Source organism: Homarus americanus, unplaced genomic scaffold, assembly GCF_018991925.1.
Source record: "Homarus americanus isolate GMGI-L3 unplaced genomic scaffold, GMGI_Hamer_2.0 scaffold3452, whole genome shotgun sequence".
NCBI classification, from domain to species: Eukaryota; Metazoa; Arthropoda; class Malacostraca; order Decapoda; family Nephropidae; genus Homarus; species Homarus americanus.
The window spans coordinates 95,001-111,869 of NW_024729998.1; the positions used below are offsets into that span (position 1 = coordinate 95,001).

Below are 16,869 nucleotides of genomic sequence, written 5' to 3' on the forward strand. Positions count from 1 at the left end.
TCTTAACATTCCAGTCTCAACTCTCTCTATGTTTCTTTGTCTCAACATTCTCTCTCAGTTTCTCCAAATCTCTCCTTCTCTCTCTGTCTCTCAACATCTCTTTTGTGTCTCTCTCTGTCTCTCACAACACCTTCTCCCAGGGCTCTAGACGATTGCCTCTCAGATCTTATCGTTGATGGATTCCGCCCGAGAGCTATAACATAAGGAGGGTCTGCTCAAGTTGCCTGTCTCCACCACCTTAATTTATAGAGCCAATACCACTACGTCTCTCTCTTCCCAACCCGCCCACCCGCCCACCCACCAGGACTCTGCAGGATACCTACTTTTCCTCCTACTACTACTACTACTACTACTACCTTCTTCTTCTTCTTCTTCTTCTTCTTCTTCTCCTCCTCCTCCTTCTCCTACTCCTCCTCTTCTCCTCCTCCTCCTGGTAGTTGCGCTTCCTTCCTGAGGCTCTAAATGAGTCTACCGGCGCCTAAGGTTGGACTAATTGATTCTACGGGGCTTCATTTTGTTCTTACTGAGTCTACCATTGCAAAGAATCTTATTACACACACACGTCGACTCCCTCCTTCATTACCTCTCCTTCACTCCTTCTTGTTCTTAATGTTTATCTGTATTCTCCCTCCCCTCACTAGTGTTTACTCTCTCTCTCTCTCTCTCTCTCTCTCTCTCTCTCTCCCTCTCTCTCTCTCTCTCTCTCTCCCTTCCTCTGTGATTCTCCTTTTCGTCTTTATCACTTTCTCTGCAATTATAGTTCTTTATCGTTCTCTCCCTTCCCCTACTAATTTTCAGCTCGTGTTCTCTCTCTCTCTCTCTCTCTCTCTCTCTCTCTCTCTCTCTCTCTCTCTCATAAAAAGACTGCTGAAGCTACATATCTCCCAGCTGTTCTAAACGATGTCGTCTTCATTATAAAGTTACAGAATAAAAACAAAATAAAAAACTTGATTACCTTTTTGTACAGTACTGTCTAATGTATAGTCATCACCATTTACAAACTTATTTCAAGCTGCATTTAAACTGTAATTATGTAAGGAATTCCAACTGTGCCAAGAAATAAGTGTCAGAGAGCGGCCATATATGACGTGGCGTACTCTGGTTGGCGAGTATAACCGGATGTAAACACAGTTGCCGATAGTATCAAAACACGAGTATTTTTGGTTATTTTTCCCTCTACCTGTACCTACTAATGGCTTTGAAATGCGATTGTTGTTTAGGTAATTCTATTGTTATGAACTACTGTAAGATATAGTGGTAAAATATCAGCTGTAAGAAGGTAGACGCGAGCGATAACAACCTCACAGCAACAACTTGGTAAACGGTACATTATGACGCATTATAACTTCCGATTATATCAGCTTAAGTTACTAACTGAACGTGGACGACAACTTCAACGTCAGCGCCATCTATTGCCAACCAATTAATTGACCAATCAGAGACATATTGTCCCCATTCACTCGTGTCTCAAGTCGCATGGCAGCTGAGTCAATTCAAGTGTGCTCAGGAAAGTTAATAATTTCTAGATCAACAAAACACAAGGCGGCGAAAATGACTTTATTATACTGTTTATATAAAGTAAATAATAAAATATGTACAATTATGATCTAAATTTCCTCGTTCAAGGCTCCACTCTGGTCTTTAAGCAGAGAGAGAGAGAGAGAGAGAGAGAGAGAGAAGCAGCTGTCGATTTGTACCTATATAGATTTACTGATAAACACACGCTGGATATGAGGGATCTATAATGAGCTATCTCTCATTCTCTCTCTCTCTCTCACTTGTTATCTCCCTGCCTCTCCACCACCACACATTATCCTCATCTCTCTCTCTCTCTCTCGTCACCACTACATTCACCACCTCCGTCTCTCTCCATCACCAGGTAGCACTGACGGCAGCCCTCGCACCCTGGCCTCCCCTAGCAAGCCCTCGTCCTCGGTGTGTGGCTCTGAGGGCGAGACAACGGAGGAGGAGACGGACACCACGGACACCGACAGCAGCACCGATTACTTTGGTTTGCCAGAGATCAGACCTCCTCTCCAGACGTGTCCCAAGTTTAAAAAATATAACGTTGAGGACTTCGACTTTATCAAGGTCCTCGGGAAGGGCAGTTATGGGAAGGTGAGTGATGGGAAGTGATGGGGAGGGGAGTGATGGGGAGGTGAGAATGGGAAGTGATGAGGAGGGGAGTGATGGGGAGGTGAGAATGGGAAGTGATGGGGAGGGGAGTGATGGGAGAGGTGATTGATGGGGAGGTGAGAATGGGAAGTGATGGGGAGTGATGGGAAGGTAAGTGATGAGTAATAATGGGGATATAAGTGATGGGGAGTGATGGTATTACTCCCAATCCTCGCCACCACCCTGAGCCATACTGAGATAGGCCTCATCATAGTGAAGGAAAATGGGAAGTACTGTAATATAATTATGTTTTACACAGAAACTAAAACATTCTTACTTATTTAGCAGCTACTGACGACGGCTGGCTGTCATGATAACACCCCCCCCCCCTCACACAGAGCGCGTCCTTGGTCTCACCTTTGAACATAGTCCCCTCACCCTTCCCTGACAGTGCAGTAACATCCATTAGCAACACGGGACGGCGTTGCTTCTGTGGAGACGTGCCCCTCTGTTCTGGCAAAGCAAGTCCCTGCCAGAGGTTGGACCCTTCCCTGGCAGAAGGTCGAGTCTTCTTGGGAAGAATGTCCAAAATTGCTTCCACTTAGAGGGCGAGTTCCTGTTTGGGAGAAAGTGAGTCTCTCTCTCTCTCTCTCTCTCTCTGGCAGCGGGGAGCCTTGTATGGTAGGACAGGGCTCCACTCCGGCGCCAGGGAGCCTCACTCCGGTAGCGGGAGACCTGTCCCGGACGCTGACGGGCCTCTTCTTGACGTTATCCTGGGGAAGTCGTACACCATCACTCACCCGCCGCCACCAACTCCCCCTCTTGGTCGCGGTTGGCTGCTATTGACGACCTTCCGGCCCTGTTAGGCTTCCTTTGATGCTCTTTGCCGCTTGAACGCAATTTTAGCGTTTCCAGTTCATTAGGCTTCATTTAGGATTCCTTTGGTGACGTGAAGCCTCGAGTACGTGTTCTATCCAGACAATATCTCGCCTTTGTGTGTCTGTGACTAAGGACTGCCCCCCTTCATACACACCGTAAATATACTGTATATATCACACACAGGTACACTTACAATACATACACGATAAATATATGTTGGCGCACACACACACACACACACACACACACACACACACACACACACACACGCACACGCACACGCACACACACATTTTACGATAGACATGATTTTTTATTTATTTAATCCAATAAGTCTGGGGAGGCTGTTATCGTTACTCTGCCGCCGACTCCTTAACTACACACAAGCTCAACAAACGTCTCGCTTGTACTTTTAAAACTTTCCTACCTGATAAACATTAGATAATGAAACCAACTTTCAGGGAACCCAAACTTCGTTCCTATATCTATATATGTGTCAGCAGATTAAATGTCGACTCGTGTTGTCTAAATATGTAAAGAACTGGAGACATAACCCCAAGAATACGTAGATTTTGCCCCCAAGTAAGACGACTTAACCCCCAGAGTACGACGACTTAAACCCCAGAGTAAGACGATTAACCCTCGGAGTAAGACAACATAACCCCTTAAGTACAATGAATTAACCCATTGAGTAAGACATCTTAAATCTTTTGAGTACGATAGTATTATAGCCAAGGAGTTGAGTCATCTTACTTAAGGGATTAACTTGACATAGATCGTAGTCTCGTCTTCAACCAGGATTATAGTGAGACGTACCGAAGGTGGGCCAACCTGTGACTATATATGTCCCTCCTCCCGCAGGTGATGTTGGCGCAGCAGAAGAACTCGGAGAATTACTTCGCCGTCAAGTGCCTGAAGAAGGACGTGGTGCTGGAGGACAACGACGTGGAGTGTACGCTCATCGAGAGGAAAGTGTTGAGTTTAGGCACCAAACATCCATACCTCTGCCACCTCTTCTGCACCTTCCAGACTCCAGTAAGTGACACCTACGCACACTCGTATTCCTTCTTCAATAGCGACTTATAGATTATATTTCCTGTCAGGATTATACACCCTCTACCCCTCCTCTCCACTCCCCATACTCCTACGTAAGTCTTTTACAACCTTCCATCTGTCTTCTTCTCTATACCTTCAAGCAAAATAGTATATGGGAATATGTTAGTTATATAATACTAATTGTAATGACACTACATCTTCTAAAACACACACACACAAAATATTTCCCAGGCGAGTTAACAATATTTCCCACTGCTTATCTAAGATCTGTCAAGCTATCGTGGTCTTATCTCTGAACTTCCCGCCAGTATATCAAGCTCCCAGTGGTCAGCCAATACTCTTATTTATCAGCTTTTGGTTTGTAAACTTTACTCTCCTCGGTCTTGTTACTTGAAGTCCCGAAAAGTATGACGCTACTCACTCACTCTCTCTCTCCTTCACTCTTTTACTCCCCTTTCTCTCTTTCAATCTCTTTCTTTCCCTCCCTCTCCCTCTCTCCCCAAGACACACACACACACAAAGAGGTATTGACGCCTCTACCACAAACTCTCCACCACGGCACAAAAACTCTCTTTATGTTCATTGAAGCATTAAAATTGATTCTTACTTTATACCGCCTGTGTAAGATATGAACCATCTGAATGAAGGGTGTTGCAGCTTTATTCTTTATCCCGCGTGAAATAAGAGGATCAACTGACCCTCTCTTAAACCCAGTCTACGAGCGATCATCATCCAGTCTACTGAAAAGCTATGGAACCCCTCTGGAACACGGGAACACTAAGGATCATCTCTGAAACACCTCTGGACTATCACTATCAGGAACATATTAGGCCCAACTCTGAAACACCTACGTAACATCCTATCTATTTCTCTCCGTCGCTGGAACATCCCTGGAACACCCCTCTGGAACACCCGTGGCGTCTGAGCTTGGGTTGGCGAGGGTCCAGGAGTTGCGTGCTGTGTTCTTGCGGTGTTGGGTCGTCGCCAAGGTTATGCTCTCATCGTAAAAATGATAATTCAGTCCAATATGACCATTTTTATAAGACGGCGTAAAAATAGATACTTGTTTCTTACTTAGTGTTGAATGTCTCTTTGTGAGTTGGGCTTCGTTTTGACATGTATATATTAAATAACATATTGAGATGAATGTACACAAAGACATAACATACACACAGATAGATACATAAACACGTATACATACCTATGCATAATTCATATACCGTGAAGAGTATAGGTATACTTGTATAAGCACACACGCACGCACGTACGCACACAAAAAAATACCTGCAGGTAACACAGAGGAAAAAAAAAAATTGGAGAATAAATAGATGAGAAAAAATTAAAAATAAAATAAAAATACAACGAAACAAGACAACAAATAAAACAAAGAACAAAAAATAAAACGAGAAAATAGCAAAGAAATGAAAGACATCAAAGTCCCTATCGAGATATAAAGGACAGGTGGACCAGGTGTGTCAGAGGTAATTAACGAGTACTTAGGACAATATGGAGTCTCCTGAGGCACTGTGAGACTCCTGAGCCACTGTGAGCATAACATTTTGATGTTTTCTTAAATTACTGTACCTGAGGAGCCTAGGGAGGAGCCTTGAGGTATCTGAGGAGCCTGAGAGGGGAGCCTTGGGGAAACTGGGGAACCTGAGAGGGGGTAGCCTTGTGGAATTTAGGGAGCCTAGTGGAACCTTGAGGAATCTGGGGAGCCTAGTGGAACCTGAGAAGCCTTGATCAGCCTGCGGAGCCTATAGAAAAAGTAAAGATTGGTTAAATGAGTTGTGTAAATAAAGAGAAGTTTTATCTAGTGATTTGTGAAAGAGAAGAGGAAGAAGAAGTTTAGAGAAAATTGTTTAAGCCTATGAGAAAAAGTAGTAAAGATTGGTTAAATGAGTTGTGTAAATAAAGAGAAGTTTTATCTAGTGATTTGTGAAAGAGAAGAGGAAGAAGAAGTTTAGAGAAAATTGTTTAAGTGAGAGAATGGCGAGAAGGACTTCCATTGTAATTACCTAAATTAAGATAAATAATATAATATGGACACACACACACACGCGTACATACTAATCTATATACACACAACAAAACATGCACATATACATGCTCACACAAGAGGCAGATAAACAACAGCAGGACAGAGAGTAGGACACAGCCAGGACACAGCGGCAGGGACACAGCAGGACACAGCAGGACACAGCAGTAGGGACACAGCAGGACACAGCAGCAGCAGGACACAGCAGCAGGACACAGCAGTAGGACACAGCAGGACACAGCAGTGGGACACAGCAGGACCAGTAGGACACAGCAGGAGCAGGACACAGCAGGACACAGCAACAGGGCAGAGCAGGACACAGCAGTAGGACACAGCAGGAAACAGCAGTAGGACACAGCAGGAAACAGCAGAGGGATACAGCAGCAGGAGCAGAGGTAGAGGCAGCAGGCAGGAGACGGCAGGTTGGCCAGCGTCCAGCACTATATTAGCCTGTAGCTGGGTGGTGGGCGGTGGGTCGTGGGCGGGGGGAGGCTGGATGGTGGGTGGGAAGGAGACTGGGTGGTGGGCTGTGGGCGGTGGACCTGGGGAGACTGAGTGGTGGGCGGAGGGAGGCTGAGTAGTGGGCGGGTAAGATTGGGTGGTAGGTGGGTAGGTGAAGCTGGGTATTAGGTGGGCGGCGGAAGCTGGTGGTGGTGGTGGTGGTGGTGGTGGTGAAGCTAGTGGTGGTGGTGGTGCTGCTGGTGGTGGTGGTGGTGGTGGTGGTGGTGGTGGTGCTGCTGGTGGTGGTGGTGGTGGTGAAGCTAGTGGTGGTGGTGGTGCTGCTGCTGGTGGTGGTGGTGGTGGTGGTGGTGGTGGTGGTACACATATCTGGGATAGGTTTGAGGGTCGAAAATCTAAATGGATCCCAGTACAAGTAAAACCTAACCTAACCCAACCCCACCTAACATAACCTAACACTCTAACCTAATTAGGGCATGAACCAATTACAACAAGGATCTATTAAGAGGGGATTCAATTAGGTTCGATAAAGTTGTGCCAATTAGAACTTGGAGCCTCTTACAAGATCACAACAAGAACACCTCCGAAAAGAACACCGTGAGGAAGAACAAAGGGGAGGTGAGGTGGGTGAGGTTGGGGAGGTGGGTGAGGGTGGGTGAGGTGGGTGAAGGGGGGAGGTGGGTGAAGGGGGGTGGGTGAGGTGGGAGGTTAAATAACTTGGTTCTCGCCTCATTAAAACTTAAACACGACGGCATTACGGTCATTTTGCCCTTACCCCACTGACGAGCTCATTCACAGTGAGCCCCCATCTCTCTCTCTCTCTCTCTCTCTCTCTCTCTCTCTCTCTCTCTCTCTCCCCCCCCTCTCTCTCCTCCTCTCTCTCTCTCTCTCTCTCTCTCTCTCAGTGTCCATAGGGTCGTCTCCTGGGCTCGTTAACCAAGCGTCATTTTCTTAAGGCGACCTCCAAGGATGTGTCTCCAAGGATGTGTCTCCAAGGATGTGTCTCCAAGGATGTGTCAGCAGGTGTTGGGTCTCAATAGAGTTTATTAAGGTGTGCCCACGTTAGTGAGGTTGTGAAGGGAGGAAGATAAAAAAAAACACTCTAAAATTAAGGCTTCTGACGCATCTGTTTATCTCTTTACACTGTCGCCGGCAACAAGATGTACAACTGGTCGCTGAACTCTATACCTCCGGCTAGTGACCTCGTGATCTCTGTCCAGCTGACCTTATGAACGTCTGGAGGTCACCTTATGAACTTTTCTAGATGACCTTATAAATGCCAACAACTGACCAACTGTGTTCAAGACAAGTGATCGTCTGAACTCTTTTAAAGCGAGCGACCTTGTGTACTGAACACTTTGAACTATCAGCCTCGGCTTAATTTCAGGGATAGAGAAAAAATTTAATTCCAATCTCTGCCTGTCTGTCTGTCTGTCCTCCCGGTTAGCAGGGGACGACAATACGGCCCTCACACTCTGGTCAGGAATTAAAGACTCGAGAACGCGTATGAATTTTATCGAAGCCTTTACCAGTCATTATTAAACTACAAGTAGTATTTACTTTCATTATACAAGGGTGATCGAAAAGTCCCTGTGCATCTGTAATATAATCAACAACGTTATATACAATGTTATACACCTTATAATGTGCAACAAGGGATTATACTACAGTGTTCATTATTGTCAGCTGCACAGGAACTTTTCGATCACCCAGAACTGAACACTCTTAGTTTCTGAAAAGATTAATTTGTGTTAGAGAGAGAGAGAGAGAGAGAGAGAGAGAGAGAGAGAGAGAGAGAGAGAGGGGTGGGGTGAGGGGACAGCACTACAATACAGAAGGAAAATGTTTCAACATTTCTAAAAAATAAAAAATAATATTTTATACCATTTTTCTTTTATGTTTTTTTTCATATTTTTAATTTGTTATTGACATTTTACTTTTATTGTTTTATTTTTATTTCTGTTTTATTTTATTTTTCATGACACCCACGATGAAAGTCACCACACTTACGTCATCACACTAAGTCATCACACTAAGTCATCACACTAACGTCATCACACTAAGTCATCACACTAAGTCAATCACACTAACGTCATCACACTAAGTCATCACACTAAGTCATCACACTAACGTCATCACACTAAGTCATCACACTAACGTCATCACACTAACGTCATCACACTAAGTCATCACACTAACGTCACCACACTAACGTCATCACAATAAGTCATCACACTAACACTAACTCATCACACCGACAACCCCAACACCCTTAATAAAGACCATTAATTAACTAGTTACAGGCAAGAATCATTAACTTTCTTCAGCTTCATCATTTATCACTCGTGGGTTAACCTTTGACCTTTGAGGCTAATGACTTAATCGCATAATTAAGTGTCTTGAAGGCAGGGAATGGAAGGGAAGGGAAGGGAAGGAAGACTTACTAGACTTGTTCTTTCGGGATCCAGGTGAGTGTAATGGAGGCTAGATCTAGGAAAGGTGTAGTGTGTATGGGGGGAGGGGGAGGGGTAGTGTGTGTGGATACTTGTGATGGTGTATACAAGTCTTGTATGTGTGTATTTAGTTTATCAGTGTATATTTAACCCTCTACACACACACACACACATATCATTACCACTACATTTGAAGCTTTGAATACAATGCAATGGTTTTCCTTGGTTCGTATATGCAAATGAACCTTGTATACTTGTCACCTCCTTCCCCCCCGTCAACCTATTCATGTCCAATTTCCTTTACGCTAATCAACAGACATCCGGACATGTTATGGCAGGATACTCGCAGGATGGGTTTAACATAGCCAGGATGTACATCATAGTAGAGAGGAGAGTTCACAGTCTCAGGTGTTGTTTAAATGAGGGGTCACATGGGGGTCGAGTCTTGGTTCTCTTAACAGGCCCCAGTGTTACAAGGATTGGGGCCCAGTTGTAATGGATGATACGTCAAACTGAATCCTAATGAGGCCCAATCCTCTTTGACGAGAACGCTAAGTAAAACCTAATCCCTAATACTTACTCTACACCTCCACATCCCTCAAGCATCCTCCCATCACTACACCTCCCCCCCCCCCACAAACATACCTGTATGTGTCACAGGTAAAGTAAATTAATAACAGTTCCTTGTGTACAATGGCCAACCAAGATCGATAACTAAGCCTTTACACGCATGAGTGACTCTGAATAACGTGTACAATATATCATAGTTTCATTCCCCGAGCTGTTTACACTATACCACAATGTCCTTCAATAACAACATATTCCTAGGAAAGGGACAACAGTGATATGACTACAGACAGGTGTAGGTTTCCCTTTCATCTACTCACTGTGAGGATAAAGGGGCATTATTTTCCGCTAGGTTGACTAATGGAAAGTTAATTGGAACGTGAAATTCTTTGTTCGTCTCATAAACAGCTCAGAGGCCTGGATTCACAAGGCTTTCATAAGGGGGAAATTTACTCGTAAGTGATGTTTCATGAATCCTAATCTTACCTTAACAAGATACGTTCACTTAACACCATCTACTGTACGAAATTAAACCGAGTCTATGCATGCATTAACTATACACATTCATTTATCACTAGTTAGTCGGGATTATATCTTAACTAAATAATTACCCTTTACCAACAGCTAATAGGGAAAATTACTCAAACATATTCGACTTATTAGGGTTCTTCCTATTACAAAAGTTCTCACTATTCTTTCTTACAATTTCTTATTATGTTCTTGTTCCACAGTCACACTTGTTCTTCGTGATGGAGTACCTCACTGGCGGGGACCTCATGTTCCATATACAACACTGTGGACGATTTGACGAGTTCCGGGCCTGCTTCTACGCCGCCGAGATCACCTCTGGCCTCAAGTTTCTCCACAGCAAGGGGATTATCTACAGGTGAGGGGATTATCTACAGGTTAGGGGATTATCTACAGGTGAGGGGGATTATCTACAGGTGAGGGGGATTATCTACAGGTGAGGGGGATTATCTACAGGTGAGGATTATCTACAGGTGAGGGGATTATCTACAGGTGAGAGTTATCTACAGGTGAGGGGATTATCTACAGGTGAGGGGATTATCTACAGGTGAGGGGGATTATCTACAGGTGAGGGGAATTATCTACAGGTGAGGGGGATTATCTACAGGTGAGGGGATTATCTACAGGTGAGGAGAATTATGTACAGGTGAGGGGAATTATCTACAGGTGAGGGGGATTATCTACAGGTGAGGGGGGATTATCAACAGGTGAGGGGAATTATGTACAGGTGAGGTGGATTATCTACAGGTGAGGGGGGATTATCTACAGGTGAGGGGAATTATGTACAGGTGAGGTGGATTATCTAAAGGTGAGGGGGATTATCTATTACCTTGTTTTTGTTTGAAATCAATCGACATAATAAACACCTATATCTAATTATGTCCTCCAATATAAAATAAGCACACACGTTCAATAACATCCACCTGTATGTAGACCTGAACGTATGTATGTATGTAAGAAAGTAGACGCTATAACGTACATGTATACAAGACTTTATACGTACACGCTCCATCCCCGAGGTGACCATGTTGTTATTACTCCTCCAGAGATCTTAAGCTGGACAACATACTGCTAGACTACCAAGGTCACATCAGGATCGCAGACTTCGGCATGTGTAAACTACAAGTGTATCTTGACCGCTACGCCGACACCTTCTGTGGCACCCCAGACTATATGGCACCAGAGGTAAGGCTGGTCTATGTGGCACTCTAGAGGTAAGGCTGGGTAAACAATACAAACCATCAGAACGGAATTAAGATAAGAATCTATAAAAACCAAAACTGAAATTACGAGAAAATTTGTCACTGATCAAAACAGACATGAGGAAGGAATATTAGAAGGCTTTTATATTGAATAATAAATAATTATGTAGTAACTCTTATGTGTCTCAGGTGATTGTTAAGAGCCTGATCACGATAATTATGTAGTACAAGTAACTCTTATGTGTGTCTCAGGTGATCAAAGGTCAACACTACAACCAATGTGTAGACTGGTGGAGCTTCGGGGTGCTGCTGTACGAGATGCTCACTGGCAAGTCCCCCTTCAAAGGCTGCGACGAGGACCACCTCTTCTGGCTCATCTGTAACGACGAGCCCTTCTTCCCCAAGTTCCTCTCCAAGGAGGCCTCCAACATCCTGAAGCAGGTCAGCCTCAAACGTCATCCTCACAGCTACGACAGTTTGTGTGTGCTTTACTATCTACCTGTCTCGTGATATATCTGTCTGTTAGTCTGTCAGTTTATATTACTATTTAGCTCTCTATACAGTCTGTTTATCACTAGCTACGTGTGTGTGTGTGTGTGTGTGTGTGTGTGTGTGTGTGTGTGTGTGTGTGTTATTTAATATTGAGGTTAGTGTTATTAGCAGGAGTTACAATGATAGCAGGCGAGGAGTGAGGGCCCAGGTGGCCGCCTCCTCCAGGATTACGTCATTTGTTACAACGTTTCATTGGATATCGCTAACTTAAGCTGCAGCCAATCACCGTTATTCTACCAAACCGCCAAGGTTGGTCGCTGTGTTATGAAAATCGTAACTTAACCCGTGCAAAGGAATATTGCTTCCTATATCATGGCTACAATGCATAATAAAATACGCTCAAGAAATTGCAACGAAATAGTTAGAAAGAGAAACAAGGAAGCTTTTGCCTGCAGCGGTCAGCCGGCCGGGCGGCACACTCCGGATCTCACATTCCTACGGTATATATTCCCGCACCTAGGGGCTACCTCACCGTATCTGGCAACTTTTTTACTATTAGTGAAATTTCGACTTATATTTGACTGCCAATTTCGTGTCGTGACTAAAACCTGCCAGTTAGAGGTGTTCCCAAATCTCAGGTCAGCAAGGACCAAATTCACCTAAAATTTCTACGTTTGCTCCCGAGTGAAGAGAACAGAACACACTTAAGTTACGGTATAGTCTCTGTGTAATTTAAACTCCATTTTGACCACCATTATTGTGTCGTGTCTTACGTGTACAAAGTAACAAAGAATTCTTAAGTCTTCAAGTACTGCGGGATTAATTTAATGTACAAAGCTTTTTAAGAGTCTGTGTTAAGAGAGACTCATGGCTATACTTTAACTGAGACTCTCCTCATACCTCTCAGCCTCACTGTATAGGTGTAAAGTCTCACCTCTTGGTATGTCCAACTACTCCTAAGAGATAATATGAAACCGAACTTCTTAACTCACTACAAAGCTGCTATAAGAAGATGGTAAGAAATATGGCGTCATAACTACAATAAGACTTGATAATGAACCTCCATGACTCTTAAGAACAATGAAGGAAATACCAGTTAATTGAAAACAAAAAACAAAAACAAAAAACAAAACGAAAACAAAACAAAAAACACCAATAAAACTGGATATAAAATATTTTGTCCAATATTTGAAGTGGACATTGGTGCGGGGTCCTGGCAATGGTCCGAGTCACCAAGAGATGAATGAGCAACCATAGTCCTGCTATCTGTGGTCCCTGCAATTCACGGTTCATCCAGGAATAGAATGGTGAAACCAGACTAATACGCAGTGTGTGTGTATGTGTATGTGCGTGTGTGTGTGTATGTGTGTGTGTGTGTGTGAGAGAGAGAGACGGGAGAAGAGAGAGAGAGAGACGGGAGAAGAGAGAGAGAGAGACGGGAGAAGAGAGAGAGAGAGAGAGAGAGAGAGAGAGAGAGAGAGAGAGAGAGAGAGAGAGAGAGAGAGAGACCAATCCAGGAAACAAAATTAACACACTCGATAGTTTTGTTTACAGACTCTATAAGACACATCAATAACTACTACCATATCTCTTACAGCTACTGGACAAGGACAGCAACAAGCGGCTCGGTATTCCTTTCAGCCCGTACGGAGAAATCAAGGTCCATCCCTTCTTTAAGTACATCGATTGGAACAAGATTGAGAGGAAGGAGGTAGAGACGCCTTATAAACCCAGATTGGTGAGTACTTTACAAGATGGCCGAGAGAGAGAGAGAGAGGATGATGCTGCTTGACTTCTGGACTAATTCTGATCTTTGTAATCGAACTGAACACTGTATGCATTTTTTTCTCCTTCCATATTACTGTATTATCTCACACCTGCTGTACTAACTATATTTTATTCATTCTCACTTTCTCCCTTCCTACAGCGTCATATCCTGGACGTACAGTATTTCGACCCACTCTTCACTAAGCGTCAAGCAGCCATCACGCCCCTGGACGAGAGCATCTTGGCCACCATGGACCAGGCGGCGTTCAAGGAGTTCTCTTACACCAACCCCAACATCACCGACTGATCCCCCACACCTCCAGCCCACGTAGGGGAAACTTTGACAAGATTTACCTACGGAAGATGCGGCTTTTCCCTTCCGACTTTTCCAGATGTCGAGAATATATCTTATTTGTTTCTTGTAGACATGGAACAGGGAAGGAAGGTTTAGTCTCTCTTCCGTCTTGTCCAGATATAGAGAAATTATATATATATATATATTTTTTCTTCATCTGGGCATGGAACAGGAATGGTGTTTGTCTCTTCCGGATGTTATGAATATGTTTATAATTTTTTTCCAAGACGAGGAACAAGTCACGTGACGTTCTCTGTTCAGTTATTTCATCGTCTTTTCTGAATGATGATCTTTTATCTTTTTTTTTAGTTAAGATGGAATGGAAATTGCTGGGTTCCCTCCAGCTTTTTTCTCGGATCATGAAAATGTTTACTTTCATATTCAGAACCGAAGTAGAACGACACTTCCTGGTACTCCCGGGAAGTTGTTGACCACTGATGGGAAATGACAGAATTACAAGGAGGCTAGAGTACTATTTCTTGAGTAATATATATTTTTTTTTTACCTCTTGATGCTTCATACGTTCACTAATTGGACTTGACCACAGGTAATAGAAGAGTGATTATGGCAGAATGCTCCTGACAATACCTCGTGTTATTACTGATGAGCTGTGGACCAACACACATTGCACTGTCTCGTCAATCACCAGATCAAAAAAAAAAAAAGGGAAAAAGTGCTTGTAAATTCAGATGATCATTACAGTAACTAACTAACCACAAAATGCAAAATACAGGAACTAATAAGACGTTTTAGTTCTAATGTTTATAATGATGTTATTTTAGCACCTCAATAATGATGTAATAATAGTGTTACAAAGAGTGGATAATGATATAGACTCAGTTCTTAGCGGTGGCTACATGTACGAACCCTGAACAAAAAGACTGAGTAAAGTGATTGAATCTCTCGTCTTGTCCTCTAATATATTTTTCCTCCTTAGATGAGGAAAAACACAAACTTCCTGGACAACTAAGATCAATATTGCCCCCCCCCCCAAAATAAATAAAAACTTGACTCTCATTAATGAAAGTCCATTACGTCTCTCTAAACCACCAATAACACCAATAACAATCACTTATTTAGCCCCTGTAAGTCCCATGAAATTGCAAGAGATATTTAAGAATTCGGAGCAGGACTGTGAGGTGACTTACTGGGGTGGGTGAGAATCCTGGATGGAGAAGTTAAATGGACTGTCGGTGTAAGTGGATGCGGAGGCCACACATAGGATTTACCTGTGCTATTTTATAACGAGTCAGGCTACCAACTCTCTCTCTCTCTCTCTCTCTCTCTCTCTCTCTCTCTCTCTCTCTCTCTCTCTCTTTTTTTCTTCTATCTTTCACCTCAAGTATTTTATTTTGTAATTGAAGAAAAAAATATTGTGTCTTCGTTAAACGTTATATTTATTATGAATATTGGCTAGTTTAACAGACGTGAAACCGGATTTAAAAAAAATATACCAATCCTATAAGCGACTTGTACAATGTGTCAAGAATGTCCTCCTGTGAACTGATGCTGTACATGCACGCTTTATATTTACGCTTAGGATGGACCTTATTATTTCATGTGTTATTTAAGTCATCAAAAAAAAATACATTAAAAATTTCGTAGCTTCGTCTTCACTAGCGGCTCACATGTACCCCGACGCGACGCTTCGCTCTTCGGGGGACTAATGTATGTGAGAAACGACTAGGGGGAGTTCTCTCTTTCCTAGGAGGATTGACAAGAGACAGATGACCAGTGTAGCCCGGGTGACTGGAGGTCTGGTACACCCCAGCTCACCTCAGGCTTATTCGCCAACTCAACACCTGGATGAGTCAACCCCGTGAGGTAATAATTAATTAAAAACGCGGAGATACTTTCTCCTTTTCGGTTTCCTGGTTGTATCTTCGTCATTTCCTGAGTCTCGTCAACACCAGTGGACGGAAGCTCATTTCCTACGTCAACCTTCGGCAGGTTTTGTATTCGACGATGTATTATGTTAGACGAAACTAGAGACACAGACACAATAGAATCGGTCTACTGGCCAAGCAACTCTTTCTTAAGAAGTTTATTCTTCCCTCTGTCTACTGGAGGTCTATATTTTTGTTCCTTAACCCGACCAAGACGGCAGCGGGCTGCGGAGATCAAGAATTTGTCTTGGTACCTTTGATTTTTTTCTCGACTTTTAGATTGTATGAAGACAATCTCTGGCGGTGATATTGTGCATTATTCTTCTATAGTGGTTTCTGTACACTCGAGAACACTGCTTGACTTCCGTGTCGTCAAGCGCTCGGGTACCTTGTGACTCTACTGATGTACACATGTAGTTTATGTATGACGTAATATGAGTACATTTTCATGATAGCTATGTGTTTTAATCATCCACTTTATTAGCCACTACTGTAAGGGAGATCCGGACGAAAATAACAACAGAACAATTAGTTTCACTTAACCAAGACAACTGGAAGGGTTTAAAAAGAACTACAAGAACACAAACTATTATTCAACTCGTCCAGGAAGGAATCAAGGAAAGAAAGTTACATGAAAAAGGTATTTGATTCCATAAGCAAAAGTGAGTTATGAAGTCAATATGAAAAAGAGGTCTTAAAGAAACGAGCTCAGGAGTTATTAGTACCACAGATAAGAGAGTTTAGCAATTATCAGGTAAACAAATTAAATCGCCAAAAATACTTCCTTGGTCCACACCTTCATGCTGCTGTTACGCCCCTCCACCTGGTCCCGTAAATACCAAGAACAACACAATTTAAACACCTGAATGATGCCAAGTAGTACACACACACACACACACACACACACACACACACACACACACACACACACACACCATATAACTATTTCCTGTTCAAAACTATATTTCATGAATGACAAAGTTCCACTCACTGCCTTCTGTTGTAATTTAAACTTAGGAGAATTGTGACCATTTTCCTGTAGAACTTTCCCCCGGCGTGAGAGCTGAGGAAA

At 43.2% G+C, this 16,869-nt stretch overlaps 1 protein-coding gene across 1 annotated transcript in view; it reads left to right on the forward strand.

The window, feature by feature from the left end:
• The window catches only part of LOC121866869, a 46,095-nt gene extending 29,844 nt beyond the window's left edge, over window positions 1-16,251 (forward strand). The window contains exons 3-9 of the mRNA XM_042366605.1: window positions 1,880-2,118; window positions 3,856-4,029; window positions 10,299-10,453; window positions 11,142-11,280; window positions 11,550-11,738; window positions 13,387-13,527; window positions 13,717-16,251. Of these exons, the coding sequence (XP_042222539.1) occupies window positions 1,880-2,118; window positions 3,856-4,029; window positions 10,299-10,453; window positions 11,142-11,280; window positions 11,550-11,738; window positions 13,387-13,527; window positions 13,717-13,863 (1,184 nt within the window). The 3' untranslated portion in view covers window positions 13,864-16,251. The remainder of the gene's footprint in view (window positions 1-1,879; window positions 2,119-3,855; window positions 4,030-10,298; window positions 10,454-11,141; window positions 11,281-11,549; window positions 11,739-13,386; window positions 13,528-13,716) is intronic.
• The last annotated feature ends 618 nt before the right edge of the window (window positions 16,252-16,869 follow it).